General features: G+C 35.8%; 2 protein-coding genes across 3 annotated transcripts in view; both read right to left on the reverse strand.

Moving 5' to 3' along the window:
* Positions 1-2,386, reverse strand: part of cpne9 (copine family member 9) — a 43,759-nt gene extending 41,373 nt beyond the window's left edge. Inside the window, exon 1 of the mRNA XM_089124352.1 lies at positions 1,564-2,386. Coding sequence (XP_088980478.1) covers positions 1,564-1,640 — 77 coding nt within the window. The 5' untranslated portion in view covers positions 1,641-2,386. The remainder of the gene's footprint in view (positions 1-1,563) is intronic.
* Positions 2,387-5,091: 2,705 nt separating this feature from the next.
* Positions 5,092-21,613, reverse strand: cmtr1 (cap methyltransferase 1). 2 transcript variants are annotated; one of them, XM_089124305.1, is made up of 24 exons: positions 21,597-21,613; positions 20,093-20,225; positions 19,851-20,002; positions 19,594-19,752; positions 19,424-19,516; positions 16,751-16,822; positions 16,535-16,629; positions 16,394-16,466; positions 16,109-16,307; positions 14,921-15,039; positions 14,736-14,832; positions 13,220-13,352; positions 11,695-11,874; positions 11,525-11,581; positions 11,372-11,429; positions 11,110-11,178; positions 10,079-10,210; positions 9,811-9,936; positions 9,552-9,643; positions 8,251-8,319; positions 7,972-8,019; positions 7,768-7,880; positions 7,559-7,667; positions 5,092-5,772 (listed from the first exon to the last, which is right to left on the reverse strand). In XM_089124305.1, the coding sequence occupies exons 2-24, from the start codon at positions 20,199-20,201 to the stop codon at positions 5,637-5,639; spliced, it is 2,490 nt and encodes an 829-aa protein (XP_088980431.1). In that variant the 5' UTR covers positions 20,202-20,225; positions 21,597-21,613; the 3' UTR covers positions 5,092-5,636. The 2 variants fall into 2 exon arrangements, with proteins under 2 accessions (XP_088980431.1, XP_088980430.1); XM_089124304.1 differs by having other exon boundaries at positions 21,446-21,603.
* Between the last annotated feature and the right edge of the window lie 1,904 nt (positions 21,614-23,517).

Consider the following 23,517-nt stretch of genomic DNA (forward strand, 5'->3'; position numbering starts at 1 on the left):
GCCCTGTAGCAAATGTATTAAGTCCACAAACTCATAGCCATTTGTACCCTGTCAAGCTACATTTTTTTTTTTTAACCACAGAGATGTCATGTCACGAGGCGCCGCCTCAAAGGGAAGCAGAAACCCACTGGGCAGTTGGAAGAAGCGCATATTTCGTTGCTGTATTTCATTTTTCATAAATCCTGATCTGTTGCATTCATATCCCAGCAGGCCACAATGAAATATGTACCACGAGGTACCACTTGCTCTATTTTCTTGCCCCGTCTTCCACCTCAGCCAAATTATTGCTGAAGGCTCAGCGGGCAAAGCCTGACGGCCACAGATGTGTCTCATGTATAAAGAGACCTCCCAAGGATTATCTGGGCAAGCAGTGTCTGAAGTGAAGGCTTTATGCAAACACACAGACAGCATCAGCAGTCAACACATTCATTATTCAGGAAAGAGTCTGTGCTGTTGTTTGTTGCCAGTGGTGTCTGTCCAACAAGGAGAAAACGGTCCAGAGGGACACAGTGAGGGAAGAGGTCAGCCAGGCATTACAAAAAATGTTGACCTTTATGAACACAGATTGAACTGTTTGATTAAGTTATTTATAAAAAGCAACATATAAAAAGCATGTCGAGTAATGCAAAATACTCAAAACATGCAGCTAAACATGATCATTTCTTAAAGTACAGTACATACATAAGTTACATTTTATTTTAATTATTCAAAATAAAATAAGACTGAACGATTATAGCCTAATAATCAAGATAATATCTTTCAGACATCATGTACGGACAAGAAAATGGTCGAACGCACCTACCATGCCCAAAAAATGCTGTCTAGGCAGGGAACTCATTAGATTTTGAGACACAAACTGCAAGTCATGAATGCTAATAGACAACATCATAGAAGATATGCGATTCCCCCACAACCCTTACAAAAAACGTACTATGCTAATAATGTCATGGTATTGTGATGCTGTCAAAAAACAATGTAGCCAAAAAATGATAGATGGACCAAATGTAAAAGTTAATGACATGATTTTTTTTTTTTTTTTTTTTTTTTACTAACAACTATTCTGAATATTATGAAGACTTATCCCACAGATTTGTTATGCAAAAAGTACCAAAAAAAAGTATCATGGTACTATTTTTTTTCTTTATTTCTTTTTAACATGGTACTACCGTGTTTTTGGACACGTACCACGATACTATCTAATACCATCACTGACTGTTTTGTTTGTTGGTGCCCCAAATATCATGGTTCTTCTGACCATATTCATGTACCATGGCATTTATAGCCTACGCAACTCCACTTCGCCCCAAGCAAGAGTGATGCTGGTCTCATAGATACACAGACTGCCCAAAATTTTCCAATTGTTCATTTTTTGTTGACTCGTTAATCGACTCTATTTGTATTAAGGCGCCTCGTTTAAAGGCACCTTCTAAAATGACTACATACAATAGTTTATATTTTTCCCCAATAAACAAAAATATGTCAGGAAGAAAGCAAAAGATAAAAGACACAATGCTTTAAAGACTTAATCACTGAATTGTGAACATTAACAATTTTCGCTCTTACCTGCACGAGACGGTGATTTCTATTTTGGTGGCAGGTACACTGCTGTTTAACGGATCAAACTCCCCGATCGATGCCATTGCAGCTCCTCGGGAGTTTGAGATAAGTCTTCAAATGACTCCAAAATCGGGGTCTCACTCGTCTCTGGCGTCACACGTGTAATATCACCCACCAAACTGACGCAGAAATGTGTCTTTCCTTAGAATTTGGGCAGAGCGAACATCATCGGTCCGTTTGAGTCTGACCCGCTCGCGCACCTGAGGAGGAGAACGCGCGCGCTTGATCGGCAGGTAGAGTCTGACTGGACCTCCTCTCGTCCTTCCTCAGCGCGGACACTCCGACTCCGCTTTGAAAACTTAAATTGAAAACATAAATTTTTAATAGAACAGAAGCCATTCAATATTTAAGAGATGTGGTGTCAGATATGGATCTGAAACCTTTGGGGACGTTTAATCTATTGATGTGGGGAAGCGATTTTCAAACATCCAGTTCCCCAAACGCCCACGGCTTTTAAAATCCGGTTGATCCGTCGATGTTGCGCAGTATAAATAGCAAAATACTCAAGTATTTCCCATCACATTCCAACAAAAAACGAGTAAAGAATCTGATGATAAATCGGTAGGCACTAAATGCCTTATCTCAAAATCTAGTGAGCTGCCTACACAAAATAGCGTGTTTGGCCAACTGATGTCCGCTTTAATCGTCTTAAAGCATCATTATGATTCTCATATATTGCTGATATCTACTATTAACAAAAAAATAGCAAAGATTCTTATGCCTACACGAGAATGGTAATCACATGTACAAATTAAGCACCTTTGTATTCAAAATATAGTGAACTGCTTACATACATAGCATTGTCTTAACGCACCTATGATGCTCTAAAGTGCTACATTAGAAACAAAAAAAGTACTATTCATACTATTTTACACCAAAATTGTAGGCCTGGCTATCCACTTTATCAAAACTATATTATTTTTTTGTAAGCAGAATTGTATATTAATAAATCGGATAGGCTATTGTTTTGGTGATAAATCAGAAACCACATTGGTTCAGTCTTAAAATCTAGTGAACTGCCTATTTAGACAACAATTTGTTTACATTAAGTTGTCCAAAAATGCTTCCTAAACTTTTTTTGTTTTAAATTAAATAAACAATGGAATTGCAAATTAAAAATTAGGTAATCTTTCAGTAGACGATATTAGGCTACCATATGCTATCATTACATGCCTGCAACAGGTTTTTTTTTTTTTAAGGAAAAATGTACTTAAAGTCATTCAAACTTTCAAAAATGTGAGATTCAAGAGACCCATAGTATTTCTTTTTGTCCTTTCTTTTGTAATTGAATCCCCTTTGGTCAATTTGATTTGAGTTTCCAGCCACCTTCGAAGTGACCAGACTTTTAAATGTTAATAAAACTCTGGTGCCCTACGGGAAGATAGAATACTGTTATATCTTCAGGACACTTTCCCTAACGGCTAGTGATGGGCAGTATTGCGGCGGCGCTCTTCAATTGCTTTCGGGAGATGGCACATTGAACCTCTTGGCCAAGAAAGAAAGTGAAATTGAGAGTATGAACGGGGACAGGGGAGGGGGGAGGGGGACGGGGGGGGGGGAGTTTGCATACGTTCCCATCTGGTTACCCAGCCAGCGAGCGAGCCCTCGGATGAGAGGAACCTCTCTAATGGAACCCATCTACAGGGAAATTTAATTGTCCTTTGAGGTGAATCTCTGCTTAGCTTTCCAGTCACAAACTCAAAGCAAGAGATGGATAGGAAAACAGGGTGTGGGAAACTCTCATTACACCTGCATACAAAAGACTGCCTGTGTCCCGCCGTCCTTGAGATGCCAGAAACCTACAGCTTCGGAGGAGAAATAAGAATACACAGCAAGCGGCACAATATGCTCATTAGAGATGTGTCAGTCACAGTGACAGTTCATGTATTGTTGTTCTAGAGGAACAAAATACAGATATAAAATCATATTGAATATAAGACATGACAAAATAAATTAGACCTGCCATAAGGATGTTCCATCATTCCCTCCTCCTGCATCGCAGTCCCCTAGGGTTCAGAATTTGAACAAATTTCTAAGCCTGACGTATTGAACTTTGTCATGAAAATATAATCAGTCAAGTGGTCGTTAAAACTGGCAAAAAAACAGCAAATAAAATATCCCATGGAATTACATTAAAAAGATAGTTCACTTTGAAATAAATTTTTCAACTATTTGTGTCTATCAGTCATATAATGCAGGTCTATGGTCACCACCTCAAAGAGCATGCGCAGAGAAGTCCAAATGAAATAAGATTTAATTACTGGTAAATGTAAGTACACATTGATGGCCTAAGACACGAAACGAGCGGTTTGTGTGGAAAAAAAAGCCACGTTTAAGTGATCTGAGGGCGCAGATGCTTTGTGGCTGTGGTTCCAAGAGGTAAAAACGATATAAATACTGTTTGTTTTCTCACACAAACCGCCCGTTTCGTGTCTTAAGCCATGGATGTGTGCTTACATTTACAAGTCATTAAATCATGTTTAATTTGGACTTCTCTGCGCATGCTCTTTGAGGTGGTGACCATAGACCTCCATTATATCACTGACAGACACGAACGGTTTGAGCTAAAAATATCAAAATTGAAAATACTGTGGAAACAAAGACACCTACATCTTGGATGGCCTTGAGGTAAGCTAAAACATACCAAAAATTAATTTCAAAGTGAACTATCCCTTTAAATGAGGGAAATTTCTAGAGACCGGAATATAAGCTACCGACCACCCAATACACCATAACAACCAAAAAGCAATGCATTTAGAAAAGCAATACACCATTAGAACCCATAATATAGTTACACCAGTCTGAAGGTGACTTTTGCAAGAGCAAAACTCACTTTTCCTTCAGAAAAATCTAGTTTTAAGTTTTCATTCAGACAGATTGTGTGGATTCTCAATGCAAGCAGAAACAAATGAAGCGTCTTATCAGCAGAGGACGCAGATTCCTTTTCATACAATGCAGAATGAAATCAAATGTTACGTTCTTCTTGGTCTTCAAGATTTTGTCGCAAACTTTGTTGAATTTGATGTCCTAATATTTACTAAAGTGGAACACATTTACATGAGTGGAAAAGCAAAAAGAAATGACCAAAAAAAAGGCTTTCTATATAACAAGGCTTCATGCACACACACATTCAAGTCAGCATGAAATTAAAATTCACCCTGTCTATTTCCAAAATGCATGTTATAGATCTTATAGTGAACAATTCATCTGTGCATTAAAAACAATAAGTTGACAAAATAAAGACTCCAAATTTTTAAACAAATACTATGATTATATTTCACATTCATCTGCCTCGTCTTTAGTGTAACACCCACATCCTAAAATCCAATCAATGAAAAGAAACTAGTCTCCGCCCTTCATTTTTAATCTTCGATAACCTCTTATACTCTGATATACATCACAATACAGAAGAAAAATATTCTGTTTCATTGAGACTTAAAACCCAAGCGAGACGAATAATCAAGCGGCCCAAAGGTACTTAAGGAATACACTTCCTCAGTGGTTTAATGTAATTATGATCACAAACAGACTTAAAATTGAACTGCTTATCCAAAACCACCATGGTAAGTAATAGCCAGTCTTATTAAACATTAAATCAAAAATAGGAAAACAAGGCAACATGCACACAACCAATGCAAGCTTTCATGCTGGTTTACATGGTCATCTTCTGGTTTGAAATTATGCAATAGAATCTGTAGCTACACATCTGACCGTTTAGTGGAGGAATAATTAATGGGAGGAAGCAGGTTTTTGGGAGCAAAGCATGTGGACAAGGAAAGGGCATCTAAAATGTTCCTCTAAAGATAAATGGACACACACAGATACACACCAGTGAGCACCAAGACGCCCTGTCTAACACAAAGGGGCTGTTTTTCGAGAGAGCCTTGAAGTGTGAAGTAACTGAGTTTGAAGGTTTCTCAGTGAAAGCTACAGTGCCCCCTGGTGGCGAGGAGAATGTACAGCCTATGCTATGTCCCTTAGTGTGGCATGACAGTGTGACTGTGACATGTACGTGTTTTTTATTGTTGACAGTGCTGATGGATAAAGGAGAGAACGTCGTCTTTAGACAGTTTGTCGGGGTTGATCCGTGTCTGGGAGTCGTGAACTCTGACCCCTTCCTCCCAAGCCCAAAACAGCCGGTCTTTATGACATGCACTGAAACAGAATAACAGAGAGAAACAAATGAAAAATACGATTTTATGATTGAGAAACATCTATCTACAGAAGTTTGGGGTTATTTGTTTCAAGGAATTAATACTTTTATTCAGCAAGGATGTAGTAAATTGATCAAAAGTGACCGTAAAGACTTGAAAATAGTCTCACAGAAATATTAAGCAACTGCTTTAAACATAATAATAAGACATGTTTTTTGAGCAGCAAATCAGCACATTAGAATGATTTCACAATAAAACTATTGCTTTTAGAGTGTTTTAGATGAAATAAATGCAGCCTTGAGACTTCACTTCGCCATTAAAAAACACTAATAAAAACATTACCAATCCCAAACTTTTGAACATTAGTTTATGTTTTTATTTTAACATTAATTAATTCATTATTAACATTAAAGGAGTAGTTCACTTTTAAAAAAAACTTTTGCTGATAATTTACTCACCCTAATGTCATCCAAGATGTCCACGTCTTTCTTTCTTCAGTTGAAAAGAAATGAAGGTTTTTGATGAAAACATTGCAGGATTTTCTCCATATAATGGACTTCAATGGGAACCAAATGTTTCAAAATGAGTTTCAGTGCAGCTTCAAAGGGCTTTAAACGACACCAGACGATGAATAAGGGTCTTATCTAGGACTCTTCGAGTCATGACTCGAAAAAAGATTTGTTCATTTTGATGAATGAGTTTGAACAGGAGAGTCACGAACGCTCATCACAGAACAGAGCAAGGTGAGAATTTGTGCTTATAAAACATAAACTTTTTAATTTATTTTTTAAATGAGCGACCGTTTCGCTAGATAAGACCCTTATTCATCGTCTGGTGTCGTTTAAAGCCCTTTGAAGCTGCACTGAAACTCTCATTTGGACCTTGAACCGTTTGGTTCCCATTGAAGTCCATTATATGGTAAAATCCTGGAATGTTTTCATCGAACACCTTAATTTCTTTTCAACTGAAGAAAGAAAGACGTGGATATCTTGGATGACATGGGGGTTAGTAAATTATCAGCAAATGTTTTTTTTAAGTGAACTACTCCTTTGTTTGTGTGTAAAATAATGCCTGTGGTAAACAGAAGTTGACTATATTTTGTTCTACAAAGTAATTTACACACACCCACAGGGAAAACACAAATTTTGAAGCAGTTATGTTTTGAACGAATGTTCCTAATAAGTAACTAGGTAAGACACCTTGGGGTGTGAGTGTTTGCAGTTAATGTTGTAGAAAGTTATGTTTACCACAGGCTTTATTTTACTCATAAATAGGAAAATCTTGAAGAAACTAGTGGCAAATTATTCTTCTAGCTTCTGACGTTGTACATGCACCACTATATGGGCAAGATTATGCCAGAGACTAGTGTGATAAAATCATTAACCGAACTTGTTATGAGTTAAACTCAATTTCGAAACCGTCATCCTGACCCTGTAAAAGCAGTTGTCACGATGACAAATATAATACAAGCATTACATTGGGAAGATGTACCGACGTAAGACCCACTGCTAACTGCCAACACTCCTTTGATAAAACTGCAGAGCAATAACCAACCAAACAGTATCTAAGAAAAATGCAACAGGAATAGAAAAAGGCATTAAAATGGATTTTGAGGGTTTAGAGGGAAGCTCCTTCATTTGAAGGTCAGATGCTACATACATTTGTGCAACATCCTCTTGAAAATTCAGACTGTGTAATTGAATTTTCCTGCTAAGGGCTTCAATCCAAAACCGGGTCCCAGTGTAGTGCCAGTTAAGCAGGATTACTTCATACACTTTAATACTTACTGGAACGGTGCCACAGAACCAGGAGGCAGTGCATAAGTCGATTCTTTGGTCTGCTTATTGTAGAAAAACTTTCTTTTAGAACTTTTGCTGAATGCCATAGTCCATGGATCTGTCACAAAGAAAAAGAGAGATAAAAAAAATAATGACAAATTCATCTTTAACAAAGCACTCCATTAATATTATCCTGTTTCTCCATCCCTCTCTCTTACCATTGACAGTTTTGATGATGTAAAGGCCGCTGGGAAGGAAGTGACGGTCATCTCTGCCTGTGTACGAAAGTCTTGGCATCCCTCCTGAGCTCTTGGTTACCTTCATTTCCAACCTGAAGGGAAAAAAAGACAATGAGTGCGTGTGTGTGTATATATATTTATATATAAAATCTACATGTATATGATTGATGTGGTGGAACACACCTCACAAAGATCTTCTCCATCTCTTCTAATCTATAGACTTCCTTAACTCTAATAAATGAAAGAGAGAGAATGAATGAATGAATGAATGAGACTGAAACAGCAAGCATACTGATTTGCAATATCATCATAAACATGAAAGATCCTGTCTAGGCTCTAGTAAAACACAGTATCTTCATTAATTTTACATACTGCACCCTCCGGTGTTCATAGGACTTCCTGGCCCCCAGGGTTGTCACTGACATGGCAATTAGAACAACCGCAAAGAGAAAGGAATATTACCGGATCGGGTTCATGTCTGGCCTGCTGGGTTTGGAGACAGCTTTCACAAATTTCTCGGCCATCTGGATTCTGCACCAAAAAATGAATATAAAGGAAAAAAAATAAACACTGAATATCATTTAGATCATAATAAACCCTAATCAACAGCGATCAAATCTGATTTGTGAGGTCAAAATGAGTGATCATCATGGACTACTTATCTTGGGATGTAAATCATATCTCTAAAACAGCATTTTCTATAAAGCTGCTATCAAATAATGTATTATGAAAAGCGCTAAACAACTAGACAAATTGAATATCTAGAGGGCAAGAGAGCCAATCGGCAATATAATGCTAATAATATATTATACATATTATAAGAATATAATAATTGAATGTTAGCAAGCTTTACATACATTAACATTTATTTTAAGTAATTCTGAAATACTGTTTACATATCAGGAACTATATCTTTTGATTGCACTTTATAAACTTGCTAAATAAAATAACTTTTTAATGAAAATTTCCCACTTATTTTTTTTTTTTTGTATTAAAGGAGTAGTTTTGCTGATAATGCTGATAAACTTTTGCTGATAATTTACTCACCCCCATGTCATCCAAGATATCCATGTCATTCTTTCTTTAGTCAAAAAGAAATGAAGTTTTTTGATGAAAACATTCCAGGATTTTCTCCATATAATGGACTTCAATGGGAACCAAACGGTTCAAGGTCCAAATGAGAGTTTCAGTGCAAACTGCAAACTGTTCGAAGGGCTTTAAACGATTCCAGACGATGAACAAGGGTCTTGTCAAGCGAAACGATCACTCATTTAAAAATAAATAAATAACAAAGTTTAAGATTTATAAACTCAAATGGTCGCCTTGCTCTGTTCTGATGCACGTCATCAAAATGAACGAATCTTTTTCCAAGTCAATTGGTTTATTTCGTTCGTTGAATGAACCAAATGACTCGAAAAAAGATTTTTTAAATGAGCGATCGTTTCGCTTGATAAGACCCTTATTCATCGTCTGGAATCGTTTAAAGCCCTTCGAACAGTTTGCAGTTTGCACTGAAACTCTCATTTGGACCTTGAACCGTTTGGTTCCCAGTGAAGTGCATTATATGGAGAAAAATCCTGGAATATTTTCTTTAAAAACCTTAATTTCTTTTCGACTGAAGAAAGAGTGACATGAATATCTTGGAAGACATGGGGGTGAGTAAATTATCATCAAAAGTTTTTTGTTTTTTTTTAAAGTGAACTACTCCTTTAAGTGTAATGATTTCTACATGGAATAATTTAGGAATGGGTTGTGCAAAAGACCTCGGGTTGAAGTGCTGATCTCTGACGTCAGTGCCGTTGAGGACAAGAGCATCGAGAATGTGCACAGCATTGATCCTTCGCTGGGCTTTTCCCTGTAAGAACATATACAACGACTCAATATAGCTTCTTACTAATATGCACGTATCATTATTTTACTGGAATGACATAAGAATAAGAGCTTCCACTAATCATTGAAAGCTGTTATTCAACACTGTTCTCTCTACTCCCACTTATAATTATAGGGATTCTCTCTGTTCACCTCTCCCTTCAGCTCCTGAACGATCTCTACACTCAGTAATGTGTCTCTGGGTAGCTCCAGTTTGAAGTTCTCCAGCTTCTTCCAGCGTAACGGGGCTTTGCCGTCCCACGTGTAGATCTGAGATCTCTGCATAGAGAAACAGTGTAGGTTTTTCACCCTTTAAGCAGTATATGCCGATGTATGACTAAACCACAATACATATACCTTATATAACATATAAATACAGCTTATATTATATAAATATCATAAACAAAGATATACTCCTTACCCCAAGTGCCAGGAGAAAGAGTTGTTCTCCTCCTCCCACAATACACCTGTAGTCCAGTACATGCTGTAGTTTATCCAGATTTCCCGAGTTCAGTGCAGTTGGTCTAGAATTAAAACTGTCCATTTCTGACCCCTGAGATAAAAGACAATATATTATAAATATATATATATATATATATATATATATATATATATATATATATTAAAAAACTACTACATACAACTTTAACTCCTCACAAGGACATATAAATTAATACCAAAAAAAAGATATATTTTGTTAATTTTAATTTTTCATTTTTTAATATTCATTTTTTCTTAGCATTATTTATTTTTATGTCATTGTGAGATTTACTAGTATTTTTAAAATTCATTTTAATATATATATATATTTATTTTTTATTTTATTTTTTTTTATAAAAAAATTCAAAGCAATTAAAATAAAAATAAATCTTTGTGCATTACATATATGACCTTTATTCGGCTACACAATCTTTCAATGAAATTAAAAACAAACAATATTTTTAAAAAAATAATTATTTGTGCAAAACCTATAAAATGGATTTTAAAAATACTAGTAAATCTCACAATGACATAAAAATAAATAATGCAAAGAAAAAAATAAAAAATAACAACAAATAATATTTCTCATAAAATTTTTTATTTTTTAAATCAATTAAAAACATACAGAAATAGAATAATCTTACTACAAGCATAATTAACATTTTAAAAACAACTTAATCAATACCTTACAATTTAAACAATATATCAATAATAAATCGCATTACATTAAAGCAACAGCGAGGGGATGTGCTTCCCTGTAAAACTGAAAATGTCACAATATGAAAACTTATAAATCATGGTTCAAATAAGACTTTCGTTTTTGTTATTTTTCTCTTCACAAAAATATAATTTCTTTATTTTTACTTTTATTTTGGGGTGAAAAATGACCCTGACATTATAGGTTGTGTGTGATTCACCGATTATAATAACTACATCCCCAGCTAACTCCTCAAAGCCCCCACACACTCTTACCTTCATGAGCTCATAGAACTTTGCTTTCGGATCTGACGATGGATGAGTGACTCTGGCTTTATCAGGAATCTGCACAAAAATGACGACGTTCAAGGTCACAGTCATTCAAATCAACATCATCCGCTCATTCTTAGATGCCTTAGATGCCTTAGATGCCAAAACAATGTTCTTTTAAATCACCACCACAAAGCCTTTAACTAAACTTCAGTCCACTATGAAGTGTTAGGCGAGTGAGATCAATCCATTTAGTGTTTGGACTCACCTCCCACAGTTTGAGACATTCTTTGCGGATGTCTGCTTGCTTGGTCTCAAACAGTGTCCTAGAGAGACACACAGCCTTATGCTTATACAGACGCAGACACACGGTTTGAAATGAATGCACTGAAACACACCAGAGCAAGAATGTGTGACTCACGTATCTCTGACGTACGCGTGGATCTTAGCCAGAGCTTTGATCTGTACCGCACAATGGCTGCAAGACAAGGGATCAGTGTTCAAAAAACAAACCGAAGCATGAATGAACGCATCGAGGGAGCCAGAGACAAAGGAAGGGGGAAACAGAGGGTCAGAAAGTGATGATGACACCTTTCATTTGAGTTGATCATGAATTGGAAGAAGTCCGTGTCTCCTTTAATGATGTCCAGAGGGACTACTTCAGTAATGTCTCTGTCTGAGTCTCTAAAATGATTCAGTTTCAGGTTGATGGTGAACATGTATTCTCTGACAGCATCAGTGCCTGGCTTTAAACCCTTGCACACCACATACCTGCACGAGGAAAACATAAAAAAAACATTATTAGTCATTATTTTCAATTTAAAAACATTATGTTAAAATCCTTCATTCTATCTTATTAAGCAGAGAAAACTGTAAGTACTACATCTAAATTATATAAACCAGCATTAAATAATTGCATTCACTATTGGCAAGATTTTAGAAAGGACACCTAGCTATTTGGCTATTAACCTATAGTCTATTTTAGGAAAACATTTTTTATTTATAATAATATGCACAATGAGATAAGGAATGTGCATTAGACAAATGAATAGGGTCAATTTGGATTTTGGATGCCAATTTGGAACACCTTTTTTCCATTTTAACAGTGTCAAATGTATTATTTTATTATTTATTATAACTTATTAACCAAAAAAATACTAAGCATATACATATATATGTATTTAAATATATATATATATATATATATATATATATATATATTTTTTTTTTTTTTTTTAAACAGTTACTTTAAATTGTAATAATATTTCAAAATATTAGTGTTTTAGATCACATAGATACAGCCTTGATGAGCATAAGAGATACACAAAATACATTATGATTTTGTGTTTACATTTTTAGGACTGAGCTAATATTGAAGACTCACTGTACCTGGTTTTAGGTGATTGTAGGGTATTATTCCTTTATGGTGTTGTGATTTTTTTATATATATTCATTTTGAGATGGTATTTGGCAATTATATTATATTATATTATATTATATTATATTATATTATATTATATTATATTATATTATATTATATTATATTATATTATATTATATATCCCCCTTTGTTTGTGTTTTATTTTGTCTTTGATATCGGACGAGTGTTACATAAAATGGAGCCCGAACAGGCCAACCAGTTCATTTGAAAGAATCTTAATTTATCTGTCTGTCCTGACTGGTGTATTGTACGGACAATTGTATTTCCGTTTCATACATAACTGATTGTGGTTGAGCATTAATACACCTTTTACTTTAGAGACATATGTTAAAAATATGGACGAATGTTACAAATGTGCCTTGGTGTTCATTTCGAGACAAAACAAGACTGACATATTTTAAGATTTAACTTTCAGCTAAACAGCTCAAACCTGCTTTTTAGTCTGGGACTAAACTAAGCCATATCTGTGAAATATATACACATCTCAATTACCAGTAGTGTCAAAATAAATAAAATGTAGCAGTAAAGTTTAGGCCAATTTCTGCAAGGGGGAGAAAAACATATTTGATATGATGAACAGAGACCCAGGTATACAAGTCACAATCCTGACTGCCGGCAGATCTTTCACATCCCCAAAGGTCTCTCTCTCGCTCTTCCACAGTAAGTAAAACACACCTCTCTGAATTGGCAGGTCGGCTGGTGACGGGTTTGAAGAGCGAGACTCTCTCAAAGCACAGGTACAGCAGATAAATCAAGCCCACGCTGAACGGTGTGAACAGGTCAAACGTCTTACACACAAAATGGCCTCCTGTAAAACAAATAATTTCTGTTGAGATGTGGTAGCAAACAGTCAAGCGTTTAAATAATTAACATTGATCTACTTAAAATGGTCCATATAATGGAAAACAACCAGTCAACGAATTTATTAACACAGGCTGTTTTTGTGACTGTACCTTTAAGATTGTTTAATCGAAGGGGTAAGAGAAACAAAATGTTAATGTACAACTAAATTAGGTGCACAAAATCTTAAAATTATAAGATTTATAATTCTATAAATTATAAAATGATGATACAATTTTAAAGTATGTCTCTTTAATGCTATGACTGTAAAAAATTTGATACACCAAAAATGAGCTCTTTTCTCATTCATATAATTCAGAATAAATACACTTGTGTCTGGCCATATCCCTAGATAAATATGATAATATCAAAGCTAGAACAAGAGTCATTAAATCATCTTCAAAGCCTAAAAAAGACATTATTAAAGAGATGGGATTGTTTAGAACGGCTGGCTGTCATCCAAAAGTGAATGTCTGGGACTGAAGAAAACCATGAGTCCTCTGGTAATCCAAAAGAAGACACAGATGGAAGGATGTACTGTTGATGTTGAACATCCCTAGTGAAAAGTGATCAGGCTTTAATGATACTTTTCTACATAAGGGGCATGAAGACTCATGAGAAAGGAAGAAAAAATAGATTGAGCGAAACAAAAACCATCCTTGAGAAAAACAAGGATTTCACAAGTCGAGAGCACTTTAACCATCTTCCAAAAGGAAATGATCATACAGCAAAGGCCAAAAAAAAACAGGGGCTCCATTCAAGCATATATGGAATAAATCTTCTAATCTCAAATGGTAACAATCCCATTTGAATTACCCTTTAACATTCACATTCAAAATGGCAACAACCAGATAGTGAATTTGCAATCCGAATAATTTGCAAAGAGACAGTTTACAGTTAGTTTGTGTGCTTGAACTGAATGTGATGGAGCAAAACGATGCAAAATAATGACAAACTTGGTAAAGTATTTCTATTGAGCGCAAACGATGCAATCCGAGTAACAAAATTACTCTAATGAGCTGGTTATTTTATTGAATTGTTCAAAAAGACTCTTTAAAGAGTTACTGATTAAAAAGTGTTCACCCCAACCGCTTACAATATTATTTTTAAAACGATTAATAATTGAAATAATATTTGAAGTGGTTGAGGTGAACACTTTTTATATATATATATATATATATATATATATATATATATATATAATTTTGCATTCAAATCATTTATTAAATGTTGCATTTTCTTTGTGCTAATCATTGCAAAATGTATCTCAATAAAAAATTATTTCCAAGGGAGTGAACACTTTGTATAGGCGCTTTACTTATATGCACATAAACAAAAACACACACAATACCTGGTCTGACGACAGACATGGCAGTGAGGAACTGACATAGAAGGAGCTGTTTGCTCAGAATCTCCTGAATGTTCTCTTGACCCTCCACAGAAAACCCCTAAAGAAAACACACCATCAGAATGTATCAACCAATTAAACAACATTAACATTTACATTTAAACCTATTACATAAGACAATGTCTTACCCCATCTGCCATTAAGAAGTGTAGGCCCCGCCCCTCAGTGCTGTCCAGGACAAAGTTACGAAATGCACTGATGTTCTCCGGCCGCGTGATGTCACCATCGCCATCAATCCCACCCTCACCTGTTATGAGAAGTTAAAAAATAAAACATAGATAGGTTTGTAAAAAATCTGCATATTGCTCACCTAGGGTTTTCATTGGCTGTCCATGTGATCAATGTCTACTTTTACTCTCAAACACTGTAGTTCTAGCTGAGAGTGGAAGACGCTGTTTTCTGCGTTGCGAAAGCAAATCCACTTTGGTGAACACCCAAAGGATGAGGAGTCAGGCTCGAATTGATACAGTAATACTGAAGCCATCGTCACTGTTCGTATCACTGTGTGTACAAGTGCTGAGAAAGCCTCTGCAGCTGAAATTCAGATATGGTAATGGATGTTTTGTTTCCTTAACTTTTAGTGAGCAGTAGACCAATCAAAACAGAATGGGCCAACCAATGAACCAATCAGAGCAAAGTCTTTGCAGCACATTGCAGCATCAACTCTTTTCTCACAGTGTCTGAAATAGTTTGATAAAACATTCAGACTCTCTTAAAGGGATAGTTCATCCAAAAATTAAAATTCTGTCATTACTAACTCAACTTCAGGTCGCTCGAAACTTGTAAGACTTACTTAATTTACCACATTTACAAAATATTAATCTCCAACGCACGATCACGCAACAACGTCCACTCTCATGTCAACACAACACGCATGAACGCACGTTGGAGATAGGCCTAAATATTTTGAAATCAATAGGGTGTTCTTCCTTTTTCACATGACTGTATATTATGAGAAAATTAACATAGATGCATGTAAACCTATTGAGACCTTCAAATAAAATTAAGAACTTTTAAAATAGCATAATAGGGGCACATTCATTAGTTATATTAATATTTAGCCATACGAATTGTTTTTTTTTTTTTCATGTTTAAAAACGTGGTGGCGCAGTGGATAAGACGAATGCCTTTGGTGTGAGAGACCCGGGTTCAAACCCACTGTGAGACACCAATGTGTCCCTGAGCAAGACACTTAACCCCTAGTTGCTCCAGAGGCGTGCGACCTCTGACATATATAGCAATTGTAAGTCGCTTCAGATAAAAGCGTCAGCTAAATGTAAATGAATGTTCAAATGGTTAAAACTTAAGCAGCATACCGTAATAGGCCTCAAAGAGCTCGCTGGGAGCAGCATAGAAATCTTCCAGTTTGAAATCGTTGGATCCTTTAAGCGTCATCCCAAAACCTTTCGCATGCCAGCCCCTTCGCCACAACACATACTCTGAGAAACCTCCGGGACCCGCGCATACATCTCCAAAATACAGCAACTCACCCTCCTTATCACGAGTCAGAGGCTTCTACACACAAGACATTCAATTCAGAAATGAAATCACAGAACATATTTCAGTCCCTGATGCCATAGTTTGTGAAACTGTGGTCTCACCCCTTGAGAATCCTTTGGGTTAGTGAACATATAGTCAAAAACATGATCCATGTTCGCCATCTTCATAGCAGCTCTGAGGAGAAAACTGAAATTTAGAAACGATATGTGTATATTGTGTATGCATGTGTAGACACAACCCACCTGTTGAGAAAGAAAGCCCCTCGGATAGTTTCATAAGGGTTCGATCGAGTGCGCGCTCGCCTCATCTCCTCGCCCTCCAAGTCATCAAACACAGACTGAAAAGAATTACAAATAAAAAGACGTGTTACATTATTACAAGACACTGAGCAAAATGTATGTCAAAGCACATAAAACAAATCATCACTAATTACCATATGAAATGTTTGTAACACTCACTTTACAGCGGAGAAGGAGATGCAGCAGATTCTCTGAGCAAAATTCGGTTTCATTATCAATCTTTAATTTTCTCTAAGAAAATAAGCATAGATATATATATATATAGGTATGCATATAAACATGAGAAGCTGACAAATAATATGATGACAATTCGTTTTTTTAACATGAAATTATGTAAACGTATTCTAGTGGACCCCATAAACAAAATTATAAACGTGTAAATGAGCATAATAGGACCACTTTAATCGTTTTTATCATGGACACTAAGAATTTACTTAAAGGAGTAGTTCACTTTTTAAAAAACTTTTTCTGATAATTTACTCACCCCCATGTCATCCAAGATGTCCACGTCTTTCTTTCTTCAGTCGAAAAGAAATGAAGGTTTTTGATAAAAACATACCAGGATTTTCTCCATATAATGGAATTCAATGGGAACCAAACGGTTCAAGGTCCAAATGAGAGTTTCAGTGCAGCTTCAAAGGTCTTTAAACGACACCAGACGATGAATAAGGGTCTTATCTAGCGAAACGAGCGGTCATTTAAAAAATAAATACAAAAGTTTAAGTTTTATAAGCTCAAATGCTCGCCTTGCTCTGTTCTGTGATGAGCGTTCGTGACTCTCCTGTTCAAGCTCGTTCATCAAAATGAGGCCTAAAAAAAAAAAAAGTTTGGTTCCGGTTGGTTGTCAGTTGAGGTCATGGGTCGGTAGGGAATTTTTTTTTTTTTTTTTTTTTTTTTTTTCAGTGGCAGCAAGGGATGGGTAGGAAATTCAAGGGATAGTTCACAAAATTATTTTTTATATGTTTTAGCTTACCTCAAGGGATATGTAGGTGTTTTTGTTTCTGCAGTATTTTCAATTTTGATATTTTTTGGTCAAAACTAAAAATATCAAAGTGAACTATCCCCTCAAGCCTTTTCACGTGCTTGTCCTCCAGACAAGTAAGTAAATCTGTCAATCACTTGTCTGAGTAAAAAGTTGCTTGTCCGGATTTTTTAAATTTATTTATTTTTTATTCTGAAGCAATATTCTCATCAGTGTTCAATCAGCTTTGATATTTAAAAAGGCATATTGTAATATCTGCACCTTTAAGAGCAACTCCTCCACCAATATTATTAAATGCCCTATAGTGTCTTATTATTCTAAATAATTGAATTTATTGATCAAATTTAGGAATTTAAAATGAAAGATGAAGCATACTGTTACCCTAGGTAGGGCTGATCAAATTAAATCATTTACAATGAAAAATTACAATTTCATAAAATAATGTTATGAAATTGATTTAAATGTGCAAATAAGAAATATTGGAAAGAATTATACTAGGCTACTTATAAACATAACACTAAACTGCCAATAGGTGGCGGCAGGCGGCCGTATTAACGAGTGAGTTATTGATTCATTAATTCAAACGATTCGTTCAAACGGTTGATTCATTCAAGAATGAGACAGCTGTTGATGTTTATGAATGGGTCATTGAATCTTTGACTCAACCGATTCGTTCAAAATGCTGAATCATTCAGTAATGAAAACAGGATTCGTTCCTGTGAGATGCGTCGTTGTTCTGCTGTGACTTTTCTTTGGAACTATTTTCGCTGCTGAAATGGAACAAAAACACCCAATATTGCTTATAAACAGTAAGTGACTTAATCTTAACTGTTTATTGAACTGTTGTAGGAAATCAATGTCACTTTTTCAATCGTGATGGTATTCAGGAAAAATAATTGAGGCTGCTTAGTGCTTAACATATGTTAAAATATAAAAACTCCACATTTAGATTTTTTATAGGCAGAGTATGTTGTTAACTGTGTGTGTGTGTGTGTGTGCTCCGCTCATGTGTGTAGATTTCTCTGCGCGAGCGTCAACAGCGCAAATTTACCATCAGTAATACAGTAGCTGCTGCCTGCTACATTTATTATCCACAATCGATCGCAACTTGCAATAAATTTAATAAAATCAGAATCATTCTCTCGGTTTAGTGATTCCCTAGTTATTTTTTTGTTTGTTATTGATGTTCTAATCAGGCTACTTGTCCGTTGGGGCGAGTAAAATTCTCTTTTACTTGTCCTTCAAAAATCCATTTGTCCCGGAAAAGCGGACAAGTTAGACGGGCTCTAGAGATACGAACCGCGGCAGGTTAGAGTGTTTTGGATTGCATAAAATAATGAAAGAAACGAACAAATACATGGCGAAAGAAGTGATAGACAGCAGAAGATGGAAAAAAATTGTATTTGTGTATTTATTTAATTTTTATTATTTCTTCCCCAAGCTCATAAAATAATTTTGGGTCGCACATAAATTGACAGGGTCGGTCGGAAACCGGAAACAAACAATTTTTTTTTTTTACGCCTGAACAAATCTTTTTTCGAGTCATGACTCGAAGGGTCCAAGATAAGACCCTTATTCATCGTCTGGTGTTGTTTAAAGCCCTATGAAGCTGCACTGAAACTCTCATTTGGACCTTGAACCGTTTGGTTCCCATTGAAGTCCATTATATGGAGACAATCCTGAAATGTTTTCATCAAAAACTTTAATTTCTTTTCGACTGAAGAAAGAAAGACGTGGACATCTTGGATGACATGGGGGTGAGTAAATTATCAGCAAAAGTTTTTTTTTAAAAGTGAACTACTCCTTTAAACTAATCATTTCAGTCCATGAGGTAATATGTGCTGCAATACCTGTCCCACAGTCATCCAATCCCTCAGCTCATCTGCATCTGGGATCTCTGGAGAACTTTCTGGAAACCATGAGACTTCTTCTATAGCGCTTGGCTGAGAGAAAAGATGCGAAATGAGGGAGAAATAATGGTCCTGTTGTTATAAGAAATATGTTGGCAATGATGCCGTACCTCAGGCTCATCTTCCCAGTCTACATTGAGGTCGCCCTGGAAGCCCTTCAGGGTCAGACCCAAACCCCGCCTCCCACGCTGGGTCGATGCTTCTACGATCTCTTTCCGTCCTTGACCATACTTTCCCAAACCCTCACCTTCTCTGAAACCCATTTTGGCCTGAAGGAAAGAGAGGAAAACACCATTTTTAATGTGTTAAAATGCATTTAACAGGCTGAGAAGATGGTTAAAAAAATGACAGGAGGTGCTGATTTTACCATGAGTTTCTGAGAGACTGTGTTGTACATTGAAAAGTTGGAAGAGGCATCGTAAGAGGCATCGCTGCCCTCGGCATTCTGGGAATCACCCGGTCTGGAGAAACTGGGCTTGTGATCCTCAACATCACTGAGAGACTCACTCTGACTCGAGTCTGGGAGACAAACAAGCATGCTTACATGAACTTACACTATAATCAAAAGTTACAACAGTGTGAAGTGCGAGAAGGAAACTCCTCTCTAACCCTGACTGGTGGTTCTTTGAGAAGACTCCTCATCTTCATCAGAGGAGTCCTCACGGAGAGTCTTCCTCTTCTTCAGAGGCTCATCTGATGCTGGTGCCCCCCTCTTCATCTTAAAGTCAAGAGGTCCAAGAAGCTGCATTCATACAAAAACATGACAGCACTACATTAAACCCAAACCAAAAATTGGTTTTATTCAACAAGATTTTACGATAAAAATTAAATTCATGTATAAAAGAAAGTGTATATTTTTGAAATTGTTGATGGTTGATTAACCCCGTTGGCAACCAAACAGCTGATTTGAGAAAAAAAATACTATATAAGTCAATGCCCATAAACTGTCTGGTTACTAATATTCTTCAAAATATATAATTTTGTGTTCAGCAGAATAAAGAAACTCAAACAGGTTTGGAACAACATGAGGGTGAGTAAATGATGACAGAATATATATTTTTGGGTACACTATCCCTTTAATTTAAGTGTACGGTCAGAAAAACGATATATGTTCACCGTGTTATTAGAATGAGGCGATTAAAAAAATTAGCAAACCCCTAATGTAAAAACAAGAGTATAGAAATCAGACTGGGGTATAACTTTGGCTTAAGTTATATGGAAGTGGAGATTTCTCTGACTAAGTGAATGAGAACAAAACTAATTTTTAGAAAGCAGTCTTTACTGTAATTGAAATCTACAAATCAAATAGATTAAGTGTAATTAAATAAACACTTAAATGTGTTAATTATTAGACTGTAGTGTCATATATAAATACAAAATATTTGGCCTTTTAAGTCATCTTTACATGGATTACAGTGTGTTACATCAACTACTCAGATAAGTTAAGGAAAAAAAACTCAAGCTCATGACCACTATAATTATAAAGTGAATTTTGAGCTTTTTTTGTTTGTTTTTTGTTCTAACATTTAAAACAACATAGAATTGTAACATTAATAATCAATAGTGCAGGATTCTTCATAACATATACGAGGAAATACGCAAAGGATACTCAAGGAAAAACTACAGGTGCTATTAAAACGATGTAACACAAAGCAAGACATTTCTCATATATTACTTTACTTCCATTAACATATAAATTAAGCTAAAATTAAATTTTCAGCTTCTCAATAACTCGAAACAGCCTGGTTTGTATTAATCGGTTTAAAAGGCCATAATGAAAATCATCAAACTAAGGGTTTCTCGTCCTGGCTATCACATACCTATAAATATTAAGATTTATTGGGGGATTGTACGATGTAAATGGTCTTGTAAACATCAGTGTGACATAAAAACAAAGTGAAAACACTCAGCTCTTAGGTTTCGATTTCACAAGAAATGATGCTGCGACACTCGTAAACATACCTAAAAGGAAATATGCAGCTATAATCCTGAGTCACCTCCGAAATGTAAACTCATATTTGTATCCAATCTGTAAAATTTCTTGACAATTTGTGCTTTATGTTCTATTTCAAATGTCAAATCTGGCCCGCGTTCCACTTCCAGTGGGTCTTACCGTGTTGCTGGCGCATGATAATTACGTCACAAAAGTGGTTAAACAACAAATGCCTGAAAGATAGCTGAATACAAAACTTCGTTCCAGTGGCGAAAACGTGGTTCGTGAATATCAATAAGACTATGCAGTTGTCGCTTGATAACATAACCTTCCAACAACGTAGCGTAGGATTGCCTTGTAGTTACACTTTGCAGAATCTGCTAAATGTAACGTTATATTATTTTTTTTTAAAGTTTCCCTGAAAAACATTCCCTGATGTTCCAGAAGGAAACACGAGGCATTCAAACTTTTTAAATTTGAAGATTGTATTATTTTGTCTTCCATGAAACATGTAAACTACTTCTGATGCTTCTGAAGGGCAACTAAGTGAAGAAAAAAAAGATATTTAAACAAAATAAGAAAAATTTAAAACGTTTTCACCACCGGGAATCTAAAAATTGGGGATCTAAAAACCGTAGTCACTGCTGGAAAGGGTTAAAATATGCAAAATATGCTGGAAAACTGAAGAATTTCCAGGACCTGAAGGATTTTTCTGAAGAACATTGGGTTTAGTTTGAGTTTAACTGCACAGGACAGACAAGTCCTGTTTCTTTCTTTCTTTCTTTTTCTTTTGTTTTCTTGTGGTCTATCGCCTATTTAAACATCCTTTATGCACAATATCTTATTCAGGGCATAGTAAATAAAAATTAACTTGCATTTTGTATGATTCCTCTCTTGTTAGCTAGGGTATACGATTTCAAAGATTGTTCACTCTTAATATCCTCATTTAGATGCTGGTTATGGTTATATAGTACAATCCTAACAATATGAATTGAAAAAAGAATGAAAAAAATCCATTCACTCTATTGGCTGTACAGCCGCAGAGAAGTTGGCCAATGTAAGCTGTCCGGCCATAAATATATCAGTTTGACAACTTGCTCATCCTGCTGGTCGGCATTGACAATGTTAGCCGCTTAGCATCGCCAATCACGGGTCAAAGTAATTATATTTCTTAAAATCGATCGAAATTTGAACAAGATGCGCTTTGTGCTGCTATTACAATTAACCTTAGCAATACTGGTAGTAATTATACTTGGTGGTGGGGAGTTTAGAACATTTCATGTGTTGCTAATCTTGCGTTGACGTGACCTCAAAAGTGACATAGGTCAGGGATCAGGTAGCACAGAGGGGAGGGTGTGTGTGTGTGGAGGGGCGGGATGAGTTTTTTAAAACTTCCCTACTGTCTCAGGCTTTCTCGGCCGATTTTTAACATCGTATACTATAGCTTTAACATTTATTAGATTCTGCAAAGTGTATGTAAACTTTTGAGCATGCCTGTATATCTTATTCTTCTTCCTATTCCTCTCTCTTCAGTGGTCCAGCAGGTCAGGTCAGACGTCCTGAGCATTGTTTTTTAGTCCACAAGGCACAAACATCACTTAAGAGGTCACTTCTAAGCTGATCTGTTTTCACGGTATCATGCCTTTAGATAGTTCAAGGGTCTGTTTAACCCTCATTAAGATGGAACATAATACCTGTCATTAAGGGCAGACCTGTCCTGAACTATTGGTTACATCAATTGTGCTGAAAGCAGCCGATGCTTTAAACGAGCTGTTTGAGCGTCCTGTTCTTTTTTTTCTTAAGAAGCTTTGATTACTGGGTCGCGTCTTTCTTACAACAAGCAAGGAAACAATGAGATTGTGACCTAATCCAATGTTCTGCATCCTAATTGTCAATCAGGAAAGTGTATTTGCTCCACTTCTTTTTGAGCATCAGTCCAGTTTGTGAATGAATCGCGATTTGTGAACCGATTCATCAGATTCTTTAAAGACACCATGAAATCAAAATGGACTATTTGGATTATTTATTAAATTGATTTATCCTTGATTATCATTATTTTTAAAATTTTGTGCCCGTGTAATCTTTAATAAAAATAACTTTC

This window comes from Pimephales promelas, chromosome 20 (genome assembly GCF_988280905.1).
Source record: "Pimephales promelas chromosome 20, fPimPro1.hap1.1, whole genome shotgun sequence".
NCBI lineage: Eukaryota > Metazoa > Chordata > Actinopteri > Cypriniformes > Leuciscidae > Pimephales > Pimephales promelas.

What these genes read in the sequence shown, in the direction of transcription:
- cmtr1 (XM_089124305.1), bottom strand. Translation starts at nt 20,201, where the DNA reads ATGAAGAGGGGGGCACCAGCATCAGATGAGCCTCTGAAGAAGAGGAAG. An exon ending in GCTCTTTGAGGCCTATTACG is followed by an intron (nt 15,040 to 16,108) that starts GTATGCTGCTTA and finishes TTCTCATAACAG; the next exon opens with GTGAGGGTGGGATTGATGGC. An exon ending in CGACCTGCCAATTCAGAGAG is followed by an intron (nt 11,875 to 13,219) that starts GTGTGTTTTACT and finishes TTCCTCGTGCAG; the next exon opens with GTATGTGGTGTGCAAGGGTT.